At 37.3% G+C, this 24873-nt stretch overlaps 1 protein-coding gene across 2 annotated transcripts in view; it reads right to left on the reverse strand.

Annotated features, from left to right (window-relative positions):
* NOL10 (nucleolar protein 10) overlaps positions 1-24873 on the reverse strand; it is a 95478-nt gene that overhangs the window by 33880 nt on the left and 36725 nt on the right. For both annotated transcript variants that reach the window (XM_045549036.1, XM_045549038.1), the window contains one exon: positions 24655-24707. In XM_045549036.1, the coding sequence (XP_045404992.1) occupies positions 24655-24707 (53 nt within the window). The remainder of the gene's footprint in view (positions 1-24654; positions 24708-24873) is intronic.

Here is a 24873-nt window from a genome sequence, read left to right on the forward strand (position 1 = left end):
TATAAGAATATTTTTTGGCAAAAGTCAGATCTATTTTGACTCCTATGCAAGGGGGCCCTGGTTACCCAAAAGACCTCAAAATAAAGTACTTCCATCTTTAAATCAATCATAAACATGGGCTTCAAAGACAATAAAAAGATTATACTGTGCACACTAACTTTTGAAGGTGAGGGACAGGAATACGAAAATATCAGGCCAGATCTTAATGTACTTTCACACAGTCCACTTGTATAATACAATATTCCACAACACTCTTTTTGATTATCTGGATTCTAATTTAGTTGTTTTAAATTACCTCTCAGGGGATGGAACTAGCTATGGTAAACAATCTCTGCAATCAGATTCACGGCCATTAAATTTTATAGTAGAAAATATTTCCATCAAAAACAAAATTAAATCTAGTGGTTGACTTTATTAATCACATTTCCCCAGTTGCTTTTTGGAGAAAAAAACATGAGAACCATCATAACAAAGTTGAAATTACTGATTTACACTGGTATGAATTGCAGGTTTCATCCACATTAGAGCTTTTCTCAGAGGCTGAACATTAAGTTGCAAAAACAATGGTTGGTTTAAACAAGAAAGGGGGCTTAACCATGTGCCACAGCTCTGTGACATACCTACAATAACCATAATTTGATGTAGCAAATTTCCTTGCTGCCTTTGTAGCCATAACATATGTTAAACCCCACCTAATCCTTAAAAATATATTATTTCCTAAATTTCAGGTTTTACAACTTGAAGAAAACATCCTTTTTAACCACAGATGGACTATTACTACTAAATCGGGTTTTCTGTATTGTTGTCATACTGCTATATTCTGTACTTTAATCAAAACGGATTATTGCTTGTTTATCTACTTTCATGCAAGTTTTGAGTTTTGTTTCAGAAAACTGGTGAAGGCTGTTCTACTTTAAACTTTTAGTATCTGTTAATGACTTTTCGCTTTTAATTTATAAGAATTTCTTAAAGTCACAGGTCAGTAAAAGTAGAAAACTGAAATGTGATTTACCAGATTGCTAGAAAGAAATAATGTGGATCCCTTAGCAACTTCAATGATAATCAGCCAATCTAATTGGATACTTGGTCCTCCAAAATATGAAAGAATCTTTATCTATCAACATGTTTCGAGAAGGCCTCAACTCCAATGCAGCCAAGTATCCTGCCTGTTCCAATCCATTTGGTCAGAAGAACCAGTTTTAAAGGATATGAAAATACATGCCACACGCCCCAAGACTATCACTGCTTCTGTGATTACAACCTGCCTTTAAGATATTAATTATAAATGCTTAATTTTAAAACTCAAAATTCTTATATATTCCAGTAATGGACTACAAGTTGAGAAGAAAATGGATGAATATTAAAATTCTTAAAGAGCTGACAGATATTCCTTCCCCAACTCCACTTTTGCAAAATCACTGTGATACATCCCAAAGCTCTGTTAACACAGAAAAAGGATTGAGGATTACTGGATGGATGGTTTTAACAGAACAAGGATGACTAAAAAAACACAGTACTATTAATATCATAGACAAAGAACCAAGATGTACTAACTCAGTATAAATGCCACCATTTTTTCCACTTATAATACAATTGAGTATGACAAAATAATTTCATTATTTTACCTACTATTGATATGAAAGAAAATAACTGATAACATAGAACAGGCACAGAGTTTGAAATTATTATCTTGACTTTTCAACTAATGATTTAAAAGATAATTTAAAAAGTTTTAGCAACTGAGAAAATTCTTAATTACTCCACTTGTTAAAACTGTATAAACAAATAAAAAATAACTCTGAACCAAAATGGGTTTATGTATGCATGGGAAACTATAACTGATATATACATATAGAAATATATAATATAGAGCACAAATAGAAAATATATAATATATCCAAGCACATGCAGTCAATTTTTAAAATACTCTTTTATAAAATGCTCAGAATGCATTACAGTACACAGTGAGAAATAAGATATATTTTTAAAATGATAATTGGAAAGAAAATGATGATAGTGTAAGAAAGTATCCAGAGCTGAGTGTGGTGGCACACACCTATAGTCCCAGCACTTTGGGAGGCTGAGGAGGGAGGATCACTTGAGCCCAGGAGTTAGAGACTAGCCTGGGCAACATAGCAAGACCCCGTCTCACAAAAAAGAACAAAGAAAGAAAGTGTTGCATGGAAAAAGGACATAAGTATATTCTTTTCAATTTCAGGAGATAAAACTTGAACCATTAAATTAAGGACTTAGATTTTACTTTCATTTTCATTCATCACATATTTATTATGTTCCAGGTACAGTATACCCTATAAAAATAGGTAGCATAATGAAACCAAAAGGAAAAGAGTTGTTTCAAATACAGCAATACTTATGTCAAAGGACGAGATAATGCTTAATTTCTTCAACCTCTTTTTATTCAAAAAGTTAAGTGAGTATTTACTAAAAGTTAAGTGTTAAATGTCAAACATAAGTAAAATAAAGTGTGGAAAGCAATCAAGTACTGTTGTACAACAGGATTAGTGCCATAATAGGAAAATTTTTTAATGGTTCTGGGAAGCCCTGTATCTGCCGAGGCAGATCAAGACAGCTTTAGGAGCATCTGAGCTAGGCCTTGAAAAACTCTGAGACGTTACGATTTTATAATTAGTGAAGCTTAACTGCCATATTAAATAGGCAGAACTTAATGCTATACAAAATTAATATATTTCACTCATTATTAATTACTCAGAAAATGCTCGGTTAGAAGATTTATCAATTTTACCTTTTAGTAATGTTATACTATTACAATCCTAACAACCCAAGCTAAATTTTTTTCTATGTTATAACGACACCATTAAACAGGTAAGAACTACATTTACTGACTAGCAACAATGGGAAGTTTGAATATAAAATAGTTTTAAAACCTAGCAACCATATAAATTATCTAGTTATATTGCTATACAACTCTTCTCAGGACATTCTAAAAGCAGATATAAATATTAGTTCTGGAACTAGAGCAATAAAAACAGTAACAACAACAACAACAACAATAATAATAATAATAGCACTAGCAATGAGTACTCTAAGAGGTAGAGGGTTTTATACTCCATTAGAATTTAAACCCAGGTCTAACCAGAAATCTGTTATTCTTATTGTGAAGCCATTAAGTCTTTAACAGACAAAACTGGGGCCAGAGTGTGGAACACAGAATTTTTTGCATTTTAAAAAGGTAATATAGTATGTATACTGTGTATTATGTAAAATCTTTATTGAGGTCTGGGTCAGCAGCCTACGATCAAATATATTAACACATCTGCAGCAAAACCCACACATATTCACACCAGTGATCTGGGATAAATAGACTAGGAAGAGTATCATTTCACCACAGGTTTGAGTCCTAATGAATCAGGCCAGCCAAGGTTCGCCAACAATGAGTGATAAACAAATTTTCAAGGCTTTTTTGATTTTAAAATTGCAGATAAGAGATGACAGAGCTATACTATAATGTAAATATACATACTATATGTAGCTATATACAGTAAATATATACTAAATATAGCTATACTATAATGTAAATATCACTGACTACTATTATGATTAAGGATAATTTTTCAAACTGTATAACCTGCATCTCTAGTGGGAGAACAGGATTTTGCTAATTAATAAGACCAACTCTGCAATCATAAATTCAAAGAAAATTTCCTTTTCCAACTTTTCCTCCATTACTGGTTGAAAGGCCCCACTAGTACCAGCATACATTTTCAGATTCTGACAGCTGAGGCTTAATAATAAACAATCATAAGCCTAAAATAAGAGAAACAACTGGGTGAGCCAAAGGGAGTGGCCATGTCTTTAAGTATGTAATTGCATTTGCAACATAATGAGCTGCCTAATTGCATATCCAAGTTTACATGCATTTGCGTGAGTAATTATGAGTCATTTAAAGGTACTCTACTTGTAGTGTTTTGTTCCTAAAAATCAGATTAGCAAAGGAGCAATTTAATTTCAACATTTTAAAAGATTTATTTTTCAAAAATTATCTGCCATGATTCAAGGGCTAAGGTAGATAGCACACCCTAAGCAAACATTTAAATGCAAAATTAAAACAAATATTAAGAACTACAGAGAGCTTTCAGTTAATAATGGCACCCCATCCTCTCTCAAGCTGTGGGAACCTCAGCTCCCTTTCCTTGGCTCCCAGAATGCCAGAAGCCAAACGTATGTTGTTGGGCTTCTACTCTAGCCAGCTTGAGCCCCTAACACCTCAGAAAGAAATCAGGGGGGTTCTCTGGAGAAAATGAAAGGTGCCAGAAGACAGACTTCAAGATATTATTATCTGGGAATAGTCATTAGCTGAAAAAACTACCAGTGGACAAGACCATCTTAGTGCCTCATTACTAAACAAGAGTAGGTTGCCAAAGTCCACCATTCACATACGCAATTAAGATATTGTCAGGCACTTTCCCCTTTACTGTGGATACACAGTGAACAAAACAAACAAGAATCCCTACCCTCAAAGAGCTTACCTTCCAGAAAGGGGAAACAACAAACACAGGAAGGGCATATAGAGTAGACAGATGGAAACAATGCTGTGGGGAAACAAGCTGAGAAGGGTAACGGGGAATAGAGGGGAAGGGGAGAAGGGATGGACACAGTCCTGAAGGAAAGGAGGGAGTGACTCACGAAAATACCCACCAACTGCACAGGCCTTGAGGGCAGAACTGCTTGGCATGTTTGGGGATCAATGAAAAGACCAGCCCAGTATGGCCTGAACAGATGGAGTAGGGAAGAGCAGGGGGATGGGTCACGCAGGGTCTTACAGGGCACTGCAGGACTTCTCCTTGAAGCCACTGGAGAACTTTGAGCAAAGGAATGACATGATCTGACATGCGTTGTTTATAAGGATCACTCTGGCAAAGGCTGGGAGATTTACTTGTTCCAAGAATTTAAGGAAATCTCTGTTCAACCATCGGCTGACAATTAAGCAAACCAAGCAGGGACTTCGGGGCCACACATAACAAAGAATCAGATTTTAAAGAATTAGTCCCGGAAGAGTCACTAAACAAACCAACAACAGCAAACGCTGAGGGTGGGGGTCGGGAAGGGACTGAGTTCCACAATTTCCAAACTACGACATTTAAAGCATCCAGTTTTCAACAAAAAGTTACAAGACATGCAAAGAAACAAGAAAAGCATGGACCATACACAGGGAGAAAAAGCAGTCAACAGAACCCATCTTTAAGAGAAAGGTTCTTTTAGTAACTCTAAACCTACTAGATAATGACATTCATCAACTGATGAATGATGAACAAGATGTGATATATCCATACAATGGAATATCACTCAGCAACAAAAAGGAATAAAGTACTAATACACAATACAACAGGGATGAACCATGGACACTTGCTAAGTGAAAAACAGACCACATATGGTATGACTCTGTTTATATGAAATGTCCAGAAAAGGCAAAGCTATAGAGACAGAAAGTGGATCAGAGGTTGCCTGGGACTGGGGGGAAGGGAGGAGAAAGGAGAATAACTGCTATGGGGCTTCCCCTTAGCGTGATGAAATAAATATCTTGGAATTAAATCGTGGTGATCATTGTATAACTCTGAATATACTAAAATCCACTGAATACACACTAAAAGGATAAACTTCATGGTAATGTGAACTGTATCTTAATAAAGCTATTATTTTTAAAAAACCTAATTAAGGATCACACACAGCATTAGATTATTATGTCTCTTGAGTTTCCTTTAATCTAGAAGAGTCCCTGCCACCTTTATGCCTTTCAGGATGTGGACGTTTTCTAAGAGTTCAGGCTGCAGATTTGTAGAGGTCCCACCGCCTTCCTCTGCTGACTGTTTCTCATAATGAGATCCAGTCAAATGTCTGTGGTAAGAGTCACAGGGTGATGCTGTGCCACAACAACACAAAACTGTTTCTACATTAAGCATTTAGCTTTGCAATGATTAGTATTTGTGAAGTCATGTGTTTATAGCATTTTATTTTCATGCATCTTTATACTTTTATATTTTTTCATTATTTTTTGAATTTGGAGTATAAAATAAGGTTCCAGAAAAGGAGGCCCCCAAAAAATTTGTCTAGGAACCATCTCCCAGGAGCCATTTCTTAAATGGGCTTAAATTCCTGATGAAAGCTACCCTGGTCTATAGGAAGAGAGACCTGAAAAATGAAGAAATATTTCTCACCCTCCACCAATACACCCACAAATAAATTGTAAAGACAAATTTGAGGATGGGGCACACTTCACTTCTTTTCAAAAGGAAATGACAGAAAATTACCTTTTAGCAAACTTATCTGAAAAGAACATGTATATGGATGTACTATCTTGTTTTCTTATTTTCACTAAATGAAAAGATATACAAAATCAATTCATTTCTTTTCCCTTTTAAACTTTTAACTTGTTTCCTTATTTCACCAAATGAAAAGCTATACAAAATCAATTCACTTCCTTTTTAAACTTTTCTTTGAAGAGCAACTTAGCAGCATTCAGAACATGCAAGCTTGGTGAAAAACAGATATTCCTACTAAATTTAGGAATAAAGGAAATGAAACTACTCTCAAAAGAATCACTGTAGTTTGAGCAAAAATTTTATTCAAAACCATGAAATTCCTTCATAAAACAAATCTCTTAAGGTTCTCTCTTAAGTTTTCAAAACTGGATTTACTTAACCTAAGTTATTCTAATTTGAGGTAGAATGAAAAGCTTTACATTTCTGTCTGCTTTTCATGAAAAATTACAAATGGTATTTTAACAACAGCATGAAAAAAATTCTCAGCTTACATTTTCCTTTAATTCTCAAGGAAATAAAAAAAAGAAAATCTTAACAGTGCCTCAATCTTCTTCAAAGTCCACTGGTAACTCAATGAGAAAAACAGATGTTTCTTTTAAGGCTTCCCATTCATTTTTTCCTGAAGAGCCTGGCCTTGCACCCTGGCTACAAACTGACATTTGATGTTTATCAACTACTACACTTGAAATTCTAGTGCAGTTTCCTCGCGTTCACATACAGAATTTGCAATAACAATGACTATAAGTAACGTTAAAGTCCTCTACTTTCAGCCTTTTCCTCTCTCAATTTCCTAACTATGCTAAAACGTTAACCTTGCACACATGCACACACACCCCCTCCATGGGTGCTAAGGGCACCAGGCCAATTTTATTACATGAGAATGTATTTATCTCTTTGATCACACACCTGGTAATGAGCACTCCTCAAGAACGTGTTTTGTCATTTTATTCCTGCCAAGAGTTACACAGATGGTTCAGTGTGTTATCCTTGGTTAGCACATCAGTGGTTTCCTGGTTCTACCCTATTTCCTTGCAGGCAAAGGTGTTTATTAACAATTTTCAACATATTCTTAATTCTGAAGTCTACATAAAAACTAAGGGTACCAAAATATTTAAAAATACCCAGGAAGGAAAACTTGGCAGAAACAAAGGAAGAGTAAAACTTTAAAAAATTATATGGACGTATTTTCTCAAGGTTCTACACCTTAACAGTGCTATTCTAGCAAGGTCAAAAAATATTTTGACACTGTTTCACAGTTACTGATTACCTCCAGAGCGGTCATGCATGGAAAAGGAAATCCTGACGCACACATTTTAAATACGATTTCCCATATGTCCCTCAAGTAAAGCCCAAGGAGAGCACGATACAGGCACAGCAAAAGGGCATAAAAGAATTCAATTTGGACTCAACTGAATAAAATGGAGCACCATAAAAGTACTTAAGTCATTTTTTAAAGTCCTAGATGGAATGTCTATTTCAGAGTCTTAAATATGCACATTTCCCTCTGAGGTGATAAACAGCATTCCCAGACACATCACAATATTACTGTTTTCATTAAGATACATGACTTGTGGGTATACAGGGCTGGGGGAGGAAACTGGTGTATGTATACTATTAATCTTCTTTTAGTGAAGTCTTAACTAGATCCCAAAGACTTCATGTAAAATCTAACCATCTTCAAAAAGACTATGAAGAGATTTAGAAGAAAAACCATATACATAACGAAATCTTTAAACTCAGGATGAAAGGAAAGTGATGACATTTGATGGGGATGGTGATAAAAGATAAAGACCAACTGCTATAGCTGAAACAAAAATTTAACTTTGGGCTAAGTGGCAACCAAGGCAAAACGAGATGCACAATCAGGCAGAAGGATACCATTTACTTGATAAAGGGAAATACACTGATATGTCTAGAAGGAGAAATTCTCTCTTGGAGCTAAACTCAAGGAGCTCATAGACCTTCAAAGGAATTCAGCAATGAAAAATATTTCTTTGAGACGTTTACAAAAGAAACTTTAGGCCAGGCACAGTGGTTCACGCCTGTAATCCTAGCACTCTGGGAGGCCGAGGTGGGAGGATTACTTGCGCTCAGGAATTGGAGCCTGAGCAAGAAGAGAGACCCGTATCTACTAAAAATAGAAAAATTAGCCCGGTGTCATGGCACTTGCCTTGAGCCCAGGAGTTTGAGGTTGCAGTGAGCTATGATGATGCCACTGCACTCTACCCAGAGCGACAGAGTGAGACTCCATGGTAAAAAAAAAAAAAGAAAAGAAAGAAACTTCATATCAGTGCTCAACATCAAAGAAACACCATTAAACTGTAATTTATGAAGGCCAAAGTAACGTGGTCGAAGGAAGTAGCTTGATGACCTCATTTAGCTCTGGAATAATTTAGAGCTATGCTGTCCAATAAGTTAGCCACTAGCTATATGTGGCTATTTAAATTGAAATTAAATTAAATTAAAAATTCAATCCCTTAAGTACACTAACCACATTTCAAGTGCTCAAAAACTACACATGGCTAGTGGCTACCGTATAGGACACAGCAGATCCAGAACATTTCCATCATCACAGAAATGCAGGTGGTATGCTTTGGTTTACAGCAGCGGTCCCCCCAACCTTTTTGGTACCAGGGATCGGTTTCATGGAAGACAATTTTTCCACAGATGGGTGCAGGTGGAGCGGGGAGGTGGAGCTCAGGCAGTGATGCAAGCAATGAGGAGTAGGGGGAACAGAGTGGCTATAAATACAGATGAAGCTTTGCTTGCTGTGTGGGAAACCCCCCCTTTCATGGAAGACACTTTTTCCATGGACCAGGAGAGGGCTGGAGCTCAGGTGGTGGTGCATGGCCAGATTCCTAACAGGCCACGGACCAAGGGTTAGGGACCTCAGGTTTATAGAACTGGACAGCACTAGTTTAAAGAATTGAAAAATATGGGTGGTAAATATCTGTGATAGGAAACTATGTAAATAAATTATGATATGTCTATACAACAAAACACTACACATCTATTATAAAAGAATGAGTTTGATTTACAGATGTATATGTGCTGACCAGAATGATATATTGTTAAGTGGCAAAAAATACCTTTCAGAATAGTATCATAATGAGACCTTGATTCTGTTCAAATAAACAGACACACTAGTGTGTGTGTCCATTGTATGTGACTTGACTGCAAAGACTGTGCACTGATGTGTTAGCAATGGTAATGGGAGGGGTGCTTATAAAGGAATTTTCTAGGTTATGCATTTTTACAATGCTTAATTTTTTTTAATTAGAGCATGTTTTTCTAAAGCAAAAAAATAAATAAATAAGTAACACCCCCCAAAGGATACAAGCACACATAAAGATATAGATACCAAGTGGTTATCAAATCCCTACACTATCAAACTGAAACATCTATTATTTCAAATACTCTTTGTTGAAGAAGCAGAGACCCAGTCTGTAATTCAGGATTGAGGCTATCAGTACTTGTACTGCTGACTGAAAAGAGACCTTCAGAGTGTAGATAATAAAGATGATTTTTTTTTTCTCCAGAAAATTCAAGAACCTAACTCTCAATCTTTGCTCCTTTCCACGGAGATGAACAAAAAAAACAAAAGATTAAGACTCCCTCCCAGGAAGCAGTTTAACTCATATCTATGGGAGAGAGAATTTCAAGAATGTTCAACATTCCCAAAACTGAATTTAGCATCAATCTGCCTTATCTCTGTGAATGGTGTCACTGTTCATACTGCCCACTTCCTCCCTCCTTGCCTACTGTCTAATACAGACTCTCATTATTTTTCTTAATCAATTACAATATATCCTATCCCCTGCTTCCAAAGCCACCCCCCACTCTACAGGCAGAATAATCTGACACATATACCTGATCTCACTCTTTCCAAAGGTATGCCACTCCACTTAAAATTAAAAGCAAAAATTTTAACGTGGTACAAAAGGTTTGGTTTTAGGCCCCGATACCTCTCCAATCTTATCTCTTGCCCCTCACCAACCCCTGAAAAACCCAGGCTCCTCTCAAACAGACTGAACTGATGAAGGCTCATGTCTTCTTTCAATTCCCTCTCATAGAATGATCTCCCTTTCTTTCCACCTTCATTGGCTAATTCCTACATGCCCTTCAAAATTCAACTCGAACTTCATTACCCCCTCTGTTGCTCTTACTTAAGGCAAGGTGACTTTTTTAATCTCTTATAAGATCTTGTATAGATCTTATTACCTGTATTATCTGTTCCCTGGCTAGACTATAAATTCCTAGGCAGCAAGGTCAACATCTTAAAGTGTCTTTGCTATCCCAGGCCTTAGTGCAGGTACATGAAATATACCTACTAAGTGTTTGTGTAATGAACACTTCTGCCCCTCAAAATACTCGGAACTAATAACTAATTAACACAGACTATCTAGTTAAGCCCGCAATGACAAAAAACACAGGGTGTCATTTTCCTGATTGGCCAATACAAAAATAAATGATACTTGCAAATTAAAACAACAATGAGATACTGTATCACTATATACCTATTAGAATGGCTAAAATGCAAAACAATGGTAACACCAAATGCCAACAAGGATATGGAACAAAAAGAACTCTCTCATTCATGACTGCTGGAAATACAAAATGGTATAGACACTTTAGAGGGCAGCTTGGCAATTTCTCACAAAACTAAACATATTGTTACCATATGATACAGCAATCAGACTCCTTAGCATTTACCCAAACAAGGTGAAAACTTATGTGCACACAAAAACATGCAATGAAAGTTTAGAGCAGCTTTATTCATAACTGCCCAAGCTGGAAATAACCAAGATGTCCTTCAATAGGTGAATGGATAAACAAACATGTGGTACAGTAAACAAACTTGTGGGCAGTAAAAAGGCCAGTGATTGCCAGGTGCCTGGGGGACAGAGGGAGGGAGGAATGAATAGGTGCAGCACAGGAGATTTTTAGGGCAGGGAAACTATTCTGTATGACATTATAATGGTGGATACCAGTCATTATACATTTGTCAAAAACCATAGAATGTACAACACCAAGAGTGAACCTTAATACAAATTATCGACTTTGGGTGATAATGATGTATCAATGTGGGTTCATGGTACATATCACTCTGTTGTAAAATGCTGATGGTGGGGGAGGGTGAAGGGGAGGGTCTTGGGCACTCTGTACTTTCCACTCAACTTTGCTGTAAACCAAAAACTGCTCTAAAAATCACGCCTGTAATCCTAGCACTCTGGGAGGCCGAGGTGCATGGATCTTCTGAGCTCAGGAGTTCGAGACCAGCCTGAGCAAGAGCCAGACCCTGTCTCTACTGAAAAATAGAAAGAAATTATCTGGCCAACTAAAATATATATAGAAAAAATTAGCCAGGCATGGTGGCGCATGCCTGTAGTCCCAGCTACTCAGGAGGCTGAGGCAGTTAAGATTGCTTAAGCTCAGGAGTTTGAGGTTGCTGTGAGCTAGGCTGATGCCACGGCACTCACTCTAGCCCAGGCAACAAAGCGAGACTCTGTCTCAAAAAAAAAAAAGTCCACTGAATGATCGGATGATGTAACCCCGTGCAAACATGTAAGAAACATGGATAGGCGTACCTAACCTTTCTTTCAACATGTCTCACTACTGTCATTTATATATTATTTGTTTTCCAACCAAGAATCAAAAAAAGCATGGGGGAAAAGCTGATAACATGGAAGCAAAGAGATGGGTAGATAAAGAATTTGTTATATTTCTCTCTATTTTTATGTATATTTTGAAATTTTTTCATAATATATTTTTTAAAATAAAGAATCAATAATATTCATTCCTTTAAACCAGAATAAATTTAATGAGAGCCTATTAAGTATGAGACACAGTTCCAGGCATTAAGGATACAGCAAAAAGTGCAACATATAAAGTTCCTGCCTCATGGAGTTTATATCCTAGTAAATGGGGATCAGAAGACAAACTTTCCTGGGATTTGAGAACACTGAAGCAAAGAAAAGACAATGTAAGCCTAGAATTTTCTCATCATTGTCTATATAAGCTGGGCATTTAAAAAAGAACTTAGGCCAAACTCCTTGTATAACCTGTCTTCTATTTTTAAGGAAAAAACTAAAACAAAAAACCACATGACTCAAACATCATTGGTATGAACACTATATTCTATCACTGCCACCTAAGTGACCACACCACCAGGACACTGAAAAAACAGCTTTACTTCCCACTCTATCTTGTGCAAAACAAGGATGGCAAAGAGATCAACTTGGTAAAAGCACCAAGGAGGGAAGAGCCAGAACTGGTAGACAAGGCCTTTGGTCAATACTGGATTCAAACCAGCATCTGAATAGGAAGTCATCATTTATTTTCAAGAAAATGGGCATGCCAGATGTGTAACTGTTTAAGCAAAAACAAGTAGCAATGTATGTCATATGTTCATCAAATATTTCCGTGTGGAAATTACATGAATTTTTACCCAATCAGAATTGAAATCAACTTTTGAAAATGTGACAGGATGCTCAAAAAATTACTTCCTGATTGTCACACATTAATGCTTCTGTATCTCTGCTATTCTTGTGACCCAATAAATTGTGATGGGAAATGGAGAGGATGTCCTTTGTTGAGAAAAATGCACAGATACTGTTACTACCTGAAAGTGTTTAGATTAAAATAGGAAGTCCAGATTTCCCCTTTGTAAAGGCACAAACAACCTGTTTGTGCTACAAAAGAATATGTATTAGCCACCTGACATTTGTGCCTTACTTCCCATTTCAGTAATGAATATAACTCTTCCACTGACCTGCTGGGTTCTGCCCATAAATGTGTCACATTTTCCCCATAAAATTAGGTCTTTCACCTTTTCTTATAGGCTTTATCATTAAAATACCTTTCTTGGAGACTAAAATTAGGCATATGCCCCATTTATATTATTATGAATCAAGACATCTAAAAAATATTTATCCTTGAACCCAAGTTTGAACTCAAAGTTAATCATGTTTTTCATTCAAACTGGTCTTTTTCTTCCTTTTAGCAGCTCTGAAAGGTGAGTGCTTCACTTCCTCACACAGTCTGATAGCTCTTCCCACACTCTCAATAATGAAAAATTTCTTCTTCAGCCCAATACCCCATTGTTTCTGTATCTCACATTAGGTACCTTTCTTTCAAGAGCTTATTCTTTTCCTAGATCCTAAAAACATGCCTTCTCTAGATGGTGCCTGAAAACACAATTCCTAAACTCTTTTCTGAGCTTTCTCCAACTCATTATCACTAACAATATTTCTGATGAACACACTAGAAATCCTAAGACAGCCCCACCTCATTGTATCTCCTTGTATTTCTCTCCCCGTTCACGTGTGGAACCACTGCCAACATTCTAAATATTTATTCCTCTTAGAGTTGACCAAAACCTACAGAACTTTTTTTTTTTTTTAGAAATGCTGCTGCTAATCCCTGTCTCATCCATTCTGAACTTGCTGTATTTTAAAAACCTTTCCCTTCTCCTACTCCATCCATTGCATTTAATGTTTCTGAAGTCGAACTTCATTGGTTTAACCTCTTACATAGAGATCAGGTTCTAAAGTTAAGCAGACAGGACTAAATGGAATACAATCAAAATTAAACTTGAAAAGCCCTTAATATTTTCCTCTGATGTCTAAATAGGACCAGATATAGTGAATGGCTGGCATCTAGTGGCTGCGTTGTACAAAAAAATCCCGTATCTTAAATTACCAGAATCATACTCAGTGTGGCATCTCTATGAGAGGTATTCAGACACAACAGATTTAAGCAGCCTTTTTCAAACAGCATTCCTCATTTCAACCACAGAACACAAAAAATAATTAACTATTTTCTCAAACTTCCAACAATGACACACAACTAACACCATCCTAAATGCATAGGAGAGAAGGTAATTGATCACATACAGTGGATGCTTTCTGGAATCAGGGATGAGTTCTCTCAGTCAAGAAAGGCTCTTTCATCTCAAGTGCAGTCTGGGGAATATGCCCACGGAATGGAATGGATGACCACGTAACTGAACCTGCTCAGGAGCATGAGCATGCACTCCCATCCCCACATACACCTCCCTCTCTCCTCCCCACTTGGTCTTCAGCCCCCAACATTTTAAAGGGCTTTTATTTAAATTTATGTAAGGTAAATGAGCTCCTTATAGAATTTCATTATAAATCCAATCAATAGCTGCTAAAGTATTCCCAAATGCAAAGGAAATGTAACAAAAATGTTGGCAAGAATGTCTCTGGTGAGACTGTAATTGGTTTTTTCACATTTTTTCTTACACATTTAAAAAAATAATTATATATTACCTATATATTCATAGATAAAATCTACTTCTTAATAATTTCTAAGAGTTTAAAATAACACAGGGAAATATTAAGTGGAAAAAAAGCAACATATAAAACCATATCAACGATGTTTCCGATTAAACGTTGAAAAAAAAATAGCAAAATGTTTGTCTTTAGGTAGTGGAGAGGTGTTTGAGTTTTCTTCTGCTTGTCTTTACTTCCCATTATTTTCTATAAAGAGTGCTCTTTGATGATATCACTTGGGGAAATGGACTTCACTTTTAAAAATCAGATTTCTTATTTTAGCAACCAGATGTTATCATTGCTTTCTGTTTCAATAGTTAACAGCAAAACCAACGGCATCAATAGTTTTGTCTCAACTTGTATTTTATATGATCTATTAACAGACTGAACAATCCTAAATCGTATTTCTGAAATCATTTTCCTTGCTCACATTTAAGATTTTGTCACAACCTTTTCAGTGTATCTTTATTTTGCTAAACACGATATTCCTTCTAAAAGCTACATAACACTAAAAGCCCAGACTTTATCAACCACAACATATATCCATGTAACACAACTCCACCTATACCACCTAAATCTACTGAAATAAAAGAAAAAAAAGCTAAATAAAAGTCCATGCCCATGTAACGCCATAATTTTTATTCAAATACTTTGCCACTGGACTCCTTGGATTCTGCTCATTGCAAGAAATAGGCTGAACATGAGAAATGATTGAATAAGTATGTCCATTCCATACAACTAACTTACAATATCATTCTTCTTTTGTTGTTCAAGAAACTAGGGCTCAGAGAAAACAACTCACTCACATTCAAGGTAACAAAATTTGTAAGTGGCAAAGCTACTATTCAAACTCAAGTCCAACAAATTCCAAAGTCTAAATTCTTTCTACTATGCAATGTGGAACGAAGAAATGCCTTCTAGCACCACCTCTGCCACTAATTTGTCATTTCACCTTGAACAATAACTGGATTCCTCAGCTATAAATTAAAGGCTGGACTAGATAACCTCAAAGATCCCTTCCAGCTCTAATGGCCTATGCTCCAAAGCTTCCCCCCCCCTTCCTTTAAAGCACACTGAAAAATCCTTCAGTGAGGACAAGATTTTAGCAACTACTGTCCTGTTTATGTTCTGTCTTGAACATCCTTTGTATGCTGGCAAATTCTCTGGGATAGTTTTCTTTGCATCTGGCACTATCTTCCCAAACCAAGAGAATATACTGCTGCCAGAACTATAAAATGGCAATTTCTAACAAAATTATTTGTTGTTATGTCTAATGGCTCTCCCTTAAATGTGCATTTTAGATGAAAATATGATCAATCATTTTTAGGATTCCACATGGACACTAATATTATATATTCAGGGCCATTTCAACATATACTAGGGGGCCAAAGAGATCTCTCATCTGGGGAATTCTCTAGAATATCAAATTAGTAAACATAAATGAGCCTCTAGTGTTGGCTTTGAATTGAAATAGATCAACTGGACCAGTCCCAGTCCACATTCAAACCCAAATCTTAGGGAGAAGCATATATAGCATTTCCAGCAACTCTAGTTAAAAAGCACAGGTACACATAGGAAGAAAAATAAAAGGCATTACTTCCAACCTTTAAAACAGGTAAGTCCATTGTACCCTATTTGCAAAGCCAACTTTTGCACAAATCCCAAAAAGCTACAAAAAAGCTAAATGCCCCTGTATTCATATTCTCCTTTCAAGTTTAATTAATCTATCCTCATAAAAGAATCACTATTAAATCTTTTGGACAAGGCATTACTTTTAGAAATCTGTCAGTACTCCCAAACACAATTATTACATCATACCAAGATTTTCAGATTAGAAGGCACTGTAAGAGCCAAAGAACTGATGCTAATACTACTGTATAAAAATTACATTCTGGCAGTTACGAACCATATTCTCTGCTTTTGCATTTCAATAGTGACAACAACAAAAGGCAAATGCAAAATTCCAATCTGGTATAAGGACAGTTAAAAGGTAATGCAAACCAGCCATTGTCAAAGTATATAACCATTGGCTGGGTGCAGTGGCTCATGCCTGTAATCTTAACACTTTGGGAGGCTGAGGGGGGAAGATTGCTTGAGGCCAAGAGTTTGAGACCGGCCTGGGCAACATAGTGATACCCTCATCTCTACAAAAATTAAAATTAAAACACTAGCTAGGCATGGTGTCATGCACCTGTAGTGCTAGCTACGAGGGAGGCAGAGGTAGGAGGATCCCTTGGCCCAGGAGTTTGAAACCACAGTGAACTATGATCATACTATTGTACTCCACCCTGAGCAAGAGAGAACGATCCTGTACCTCCACCCCCTCAAAAAAGTATACAACCATTTCTAAGATTCCCCAAATTACAGTAATCAGGATACTCACACATATCTGCTCGTAAGTTTTCAACTTCTATTCAGTGGGTGCCTACAGTGTGATGGGCACTGTTTTTAGGTAGGGAGACATAACAGGGAAAAAGAAAAAATAATGTCCCTGTGTCCATGTCTTATATTATGATGGGGAAAGATTCACATAAAGAAGTAAATAAATAAATGTAGGGAAAATATTTTAGGGCTGGCAGGCCATATGGTCTCTGTCGCTGCCACTCAATTCTGCCATTATAGTCAGGAAGCTGCCATAGACAATACATAAGTGAACGGGCACACTGTGTTCAAATAAAATTTTATTTACAAAAACAGGCAGCTAGTGTTTAGTTTGCCAAACCCCTGGTCTACAGCACATCCTTCAAGATTATCTGATTTTGACTTTATGGAATCTATTTTACAACTCTGCGATTTGTAGGTAACCAAAAACAATGCAAAATAATTGCCAGTTGACATACAAATGAATTTTGTCTGGTAGACAGTTAAACCTTCATACCTTTGGAAAAGCCCATTTTGTATCCATTTGCACATTCTCAATTCAACACAACTTTATTCCATGTAAATTTATGCTTTTTTAGACTTCTCCTGCGATCTGGTTATATATAACATGTACCTGGTTCCCTTATTTAATTAATGGGTTAAATTACAATTTTTAACATGTATTCATTCTGTATCTATATGAAAGTCATGATTTGGCTGTTTTGGAAAATTATTCTTTAACAGTTTTGGAGGTCTCACTAAGATATCCGATGGATTCACATGCACAGCCAAGAAAACTTCCTCACCAGAGTGCATTGCACTTGGGATGCTCAAATCCAGGCAGTTTTCCTTGGCTGCCAGAGGTGAATCCAAGGGGCAGTAGAATTTGGCTGTCTCTGTTTAATATTAAATTTCTTCTGATAATTTTGTGTTTTGGTTAACATACAGCTGATAAGTTATTCCCCATTTATGGAAGCCATGGCTGGGAATTTGGTTTTATGGTCTGACCATTTGCTGACCTCTGTAAATGGATTAATGGTTTGTAGAGATCCATTCTCTGTTGGGTGAGAGAAAACAGAGAATCTGGTTCTTTAGTCTTTTTTTGCTTGTCCATCTCGTAGGAATTATTAAGCTAGGAGAAGATGTGCCACTAGACATCTAAGCGGAGAAGCCACGTAGACTGATGGATACACAACTCTGTAGCTCAGAGGGAAGGCAGGAGAGAGAAAACTGGACGTCATCAACACACAGCTGTCTATAAAGGTGAGGGATAAATGAGCTCTCTAGGGAGAGAATATAGACTGGGAAGAGACAAGGACTAAGCCCCAGGGCTCACTAACATGGGGTAGGGGGAGCCACGCCCCAAGCCATGGGACACACCATCAGAAGGAGTCAGCAAAGACTGAGAAAGGCCAACTAGACGACAAGAGGAAAACCAGGAAGATGTGTGTGCTAGAAGCTGGGCACAGAGTTGTGAGGAGGCCTGATTAACTGTGTTTCTAAATGGTAGCATTTAGATAAAGTAGAGTAATCTACTTGGGAGATAAAGTAGAGTAATCTGTACACGAAATGGAAGTTAAAGGAGAAAAGGATCCTATTTGTACAACTGACTGTCCAGGAAAGGCAGTACAGGTTGAGTATCCCTTTTCCAAAATGCTTGAGACCAGAAGTGTTTTAGATTTTGGAATATTTGCATAAACATAATGAGAATCGTGGGAATGAGACCCAAATCTAAACATGAAGTTCATTTATGTTTCCTCTGTACCTTATACACATAGCCTGAAGGTAATTTTATACCTTTAAAATTCTTATATGTTTTATAATTTTTTGCATGAAATAAAGTTTGTATAATATCCTTACTGAATAAATAAAAGCGCTTTTTGGTCTCCTACATTTACTTTTACAACATAGGAAAGACAAAATAAAAATATTAATAGACAAAAGAGCAAAGAAGTCATCCACCTAAGAAATTTAGGCAGCTATTTCTAAGATATTGTCAAATCTAATGTTAAACTAAAACAAGATATAATTTGGATAGCTGATAAAATGTAATATCTGCTTAATGTAGGTAAAGAGTAAGGCTATATTCTTAAGCCTTTGGAAAATTATGCCAAAACACACCAGAACAGTAATATTTAAAATAACTGAACTTGACTGAAAAAGGATATCATTTATGAAGAAGGCCACACAGGGATGATCAAAAAGTATCCATAAATACCTCTATAACAGACAATCTGACACAGTAGTTGAGTTTAGAATTAGACTAACAAATTCAATTCACCACAGAGAGACCAGTAAAAGTTGTACATAAATTTCTTTGTTTTTATCAGAAAAGCCCCTAGAGAAAAAAATACTGATAAAAAGACTAGAAATCTACTTTTATTTCTTTAGTGAACAAAAAAATCTGACAGACTGCAGATATCCATATATTTACTGCAAAATTTTTCATGCCCCTTCTCTAAAACTGACTTCCAAATGCTGCAATTATTTAAAAAGTGCCTCCTTGACCACCCCCAAAACTGCAGCACTTGCTGGCCAGTGGTCTCCGCAGGTACTGCAGCACAGACATGTGCCATAAACTGGTGGCTAAACCCCGTGGGAGGCAGAAGTAAATGAACACAATGGTATCAGAAGATCCTGGCTCAGCCATAAACCTTCTGGGGTGATGTGATAACTCACTGCAGTTGAGAGACTTAAAGACATTCACTAAACTGAACTTTTTACTATATTCCACAAAATTTGGCTACTAATAAAACGTCTGTGCATTTTCTTTGGCTCTGCATGCCTCTGTGAGGATGTGTTATGTGTTTTATAACTAAGTGAAGCAAGTACTCTTAAGGTTTTATGCTTCTTAACATGTAGTCTTCTCTATTTGCAAAGACAGAGTTTTGCGGGTTTTATGAATTACGCTGGATAAGTTAAGTGATATTTCCTAATAGAAACAGAAGCCCTAGCTCTTTCTGCCATCTTTCCGTGTCGCCATAATGGTGCCCATAAACGTCCTGGCTGATGCTCTTAAGAGCATCAACAATGCCGAAAAGAGAGGCAAACGTCAGGTTCTTATAAGGCCGTGCTCCAAAGTCATCGTCCGGTTTCTAACTGTGATGATGAAGCATGATTACATTGGCGAATTTGAAATCACTGATGATCACAGAGCTGAGAAAATTGTTGTGAACCTCACAGGCCGGTTAAACAAGTGTGGAGTGATCAGCCCCAGATCTGATGTGCAACTCAAAGATCTAGAAAAATGGCAGAATAATCTGCTCCCATCCCGCCAGTTTGGTTTCATTGTACTGACAACTTCAGCTGGCATCATGGACCATGAAGAAGCAAGACGAAAACACACAGGAGGGAAAATTCTGGGATTCTTTTTCTAGGGATGTAATACATACTTATAAATAAAATGTCTTGGTGGAAAAAAAAAAAAGAAACAGAAGCCCTAGTGCGGGGTAGATATGATCCTTTGTGTTTTTAACTCTGCCCCATTTGCAGGCTCCTAGAGTACCTCCCAAATTTAAATTAAATAGCAATGTTAAAATACTTAACCAATGTGTTTTGATTTTAAATAATCAAAACATTTTGATAGAAATAATATAGGAGTTTTTTCCTAGAAAATGTTTTAAAATAAAATACCTAACTGCCAATATTGAAAGCTGAGTTCAGTGACACTGTATATAATCTTTACAACAACTTCAATCTACATGTTAAAAGAAACAATACAAACAAAACACACACCCTTAAGTAACTGAATCAATTTTATTCTTCTATATCAAATAGCTTCCTAAATGAATAATATATTTTCCTCCTTCACTTTTCCTCAAGTTTACACATCCATATTACAAAGCATGCAGGCAACCAACTACCCAGTAGTGAGCGGCTGCAGGAGCTCACCATACACTAGGGGCTTGGTGCTCAGGAACGTTTCCAACAGAAACAATATTAACCACACTGGCTGGGTTTCGGGTTGGGTGCCATAGGGGACTTGGATTCCCTCTGGAGTCTACACAGTTGCCAAGGGTGTTAATTATAAAGAACTAACCTAAGATTAAATTACGTTTCAGAGGAAAACCAAACTTGAAAAATTATTCCTGGCATTAGTCTCTGAAGCTGCAGATGAATTAGACCCTGAAGCAAGCAAACAAACATATAATAGAACTGGGTTTCTGAGAGGGAACAAAAGGCAAGTACTGAGAAAATGGGACAAAGACTAGAGAAAACCCACCTGGTCTCAAAGGATGAGAGAGCTACAGAGATATCTAAGTGGCAGAGGGTGGTGTAAATCAGGAACTAAAGATTTCAAGTATTCAAGAAAGATGGTATCAAACAGAAAGGCAAAAATTAATAAGCTAAAAGAATATTAAGCTGTCTTCATCTTCGGAACAGCCCCAAAGGGAGGAAAAAAGAATTTTCATACTTGATTTATAAGAAATTAATACAAGTCACAGTCTAGACCTCCTAAACTTGGTACGGATCACATATTAAACACACCCATCTCTAGTTCTATAGGCCTCAAATGAACCTGCCAAATATTAGCTTAGTAAGTTTGATAAAATCTTATGAAAAAATGGCAGGCTTTCAGATGTGTGGGCTCTCTTTGCTTTGAAGAAGTATTACCAAGAGCAGGTTCCACGTAAAGGCAGGTGGCACTATAAAATATCACTCATGGGAAGGCAGCAGGGCAGAAAGGTCAGGAAGGAACTAAACGCTTAGCTTAGCAAGAGTAACTGCTCACACCGTCCCCACATGCAGTCACCTGGCGAAAGGCTCTGTGGATTTTTTTCACAGCTTTCTGTTAGATCTCAGTTACAAAGTTGAAATTAAACAGATCTTCTTAAAGATAAGCTAATATTTGTCAAGAAAGCAATTCCTCATGACCTGGCTATCATCTGGCTCCTCTTGCTCATGCTAATTAAAGCCCCCATTATTTAGAACAAAAAAGCCCACCCTAAGAAATAAAGACCCCTGAGAATCAGAAGTGAATAATGGGTCTCCTATAGTTCTAAGATAATACAAATGTCATAAACCAGACAGTGAAATATAACGAAGGTAACTAAAAATATCTTAGGTAATTTTTAATACCTTGTAATTAACAGTCCTAAGGTTAATTGAAGAAAACAGGATATAAATTCATATATAAAATGACTTCACATTCATAATATTATAAATATAACTGAAAGACAAAACATCCCAATATTAACAGTAGTTATAATATTATCAAGAAGGGATAGGTGGTTTTTTATTTTCTTATACTTTGTAACACACTTAGAATACAAATTTGTGTACATTGTATACATAATCAAAAAAGTTGTGAGTCTGTTTCTTTAAAAGGCCATTTTATAAAATGCAGAAAATACCAAAGGGAAAATAATTTCTAACATTTCCCACCTCTTCCCGGACTTGGAATGACATCGTCATCCATAGTTGCCTAAGCAGAAACCAGGGGTGTCATCCTGGGTTCTTTCTTCTTCCTTCCTCCTCACATCCAAGCAGTTACCAAGTCTGTCTCACAACTTAACCACCCTCCATCCTCACTGCCACCATCTTCACACCAGCCCCTACAACAGCCTTACTGCAATAGTCTTCAGAACTGCTCCCACCCCACGATGAAGCTCTCCGGCCTGCAGTTCCTTCTCTATTTCCTCCTCCGTCTGCACTCCATCTCAGAGTGTTTCTCACCCTTCCACTAGTTGGTTCTATCTACTTTTGACATGGGGAAGGGATCTAAGATCCAAGGCATCAATGGGCAGTTGCTGAAGATCAAAACACAGTAAGTAATCCCAAGAGGAAGATGAAAGAGACCTCTCTCGGGACATAAAGGTTAGGGAGGCAAGGTAAGCTGATTTGTTCTGCTCTTTTGACAACGTTCCCCAAAGGGGCAGAAACTGGGAGAAGCCTATACAGTGCTGCTCTGAGGGAAGATACTTCTGGTGTTCTATACCAGTCTTTCCCAGTGAACACCTCTGAGACACACCACTGGGCAGTTGGAGGATAACAAACTCGCTGAAACTACTGCCTGCCAGATTGGATGATCCCAGAACTCAAAAGAGGAGGCCTGGCACAGGCAACGCAGGCACTATCATCTATCTGTAGAGTGCCACAGTCTGTTCTTGTTGATTCTGGATTAGATCCTACCTAATCCAATCGCCTTGTGGCAGCAAAAAGAATCTTTCCAAAATGTAAACCTGATCCTATCACTCTCCTGGCTATGGCTCTGCCAGGACTCCCTGTCCTACATTCCCATACCTGACTCATGAGACCCTTCCTGATCTGGCTCTTAAACCCCAGACCCCATACTCAGCCACCTGAGTTGATTTCTCCCTAGGCTCTGCACACGCTGTTCCCTTTACTGTCAAGATCCTTTTCCCATTCTGCACGCCACCCCACCCCACCCCGTCATCCAGGCTACATAACCACTGCTCAGGCCCCTCCTTGGAAGTCACTCTCTCAGCACCCCTCACACTTCCCACCAGCTCTCAGCCACACTGGGTGCAAGGTGTTCCCTCCTATGTGCTCTCAAAGTTCCCTTCCCTACTCCTGTCATGGCATTCACCACATTGAATTGAAATCACCTACTTTCTTGTTTTATTCCCTAACGGTAACTCCTCGCAGCAAGGGGTAGTGCCCTGGACACTTATACTGCCAGCATACAGCACAGTGCCTGACATACAGTTGATACAATCCGTAATATTTATTCAACAAATGAATACAAGGAAAGATGGATGAACTGAAAGGAATATAGAAGCAGCATCTGTGAGAGTCTGGAACAAGGACTGGAAAAGGAACAAATGGCAACTTAGGAAAACTACAATGATTCCTACTTGAATGGCCTTCATTTCACTATCAATCAAAAGAAATATCTCAAAGCAGTTTCAACAACATACCAGTTTCCTGACACCACAGAAAGTCAACAGTGAGCAGAACCCTTTGTTTTGGAAATACACACATAGCTGAGCTATTTCAAAAGGACTATCATAAATAGGAAGAATTTTCATAACTGGAGGCTGACAGTGGTTATGGAGAGTTCACCTCCCTCAAGCTCTTATCTTCAATGCCCCTCACCTGACTCTCCTCCTCAAAGCTCAGATAAGGGAGATGTTTACTGATTATAAAGTAATCCAATGCCAACTGTACACTATGTATTTTTCTGTTTAGGAGATTACATTTCTCTGTTTCTTTCCTGTTATAAACTAAAAGGCAAAGGTGGTGAAGCTTCTGGCTATATAAGAAAAGAAGAATTCTCTAAGGAGGAAAAAAAAGAATAGATTGTAAACTACACGTCATACTGATCATGTAGATCTGAAATGGTTTCTTTCATATGTAACTTAAAAGAAACAAACTACAGTGAGATGACTGGAAGAGAGCATCAGACTTCTATTTTAGAATCAGACTGCTTGATCACTAATAGCTGAAAGTTTAAGATTCTGAAACACTTGGAAACAAAAAACAAACGTAAATCTGAAGAATAAATACTAATTTCTAACACCTATTTTAACAATGGTACTAAATAGTTACCAATAAAACATTGCCATAAAAGAAAGCATTATTTTACTGGCTCCAGGACTCAACCTATAAGTGAGTCCACTGTGTATAATTTACATAGCCACATGTAGACCCAAAGTCTCTAAATACACCCAGTTTAAAAACAAAGTATCTCTGCTTGTCCTATTTTTATTATAACTCTTATTTGTATTACTTACTGGAATGTAATAGATGCCCATCTTGGGGGTTTCATTGGCAGTAAGAAGCATTCCTAAAAATAAAACACAATGAAAAAGGTAAACACATAGGGGGGAAAAAGTATCCTTTCTATTTGTTTTACATTTTGAAATGCCTGAGGTACTCAGTACATGGTGTACAGGAGAAGAGCCCAGCCTGGAAGCTGGGCGCCCCAGGAGGCAGGTCCTGAGCTCTGGTCC

Source organism: Lemur catta, chromosome 4 (genome assembly GCF_020740605.2).
Source record: "Lemur catta isolate mLemCat1 chromosome 4, mLemCat1.pri, whole genome shotgun sequence".
NCBI lineage: Eukaryota > Metazoa > Chordata > Mammalia > Primates > Lemuridae > Lemur > Lemur catta.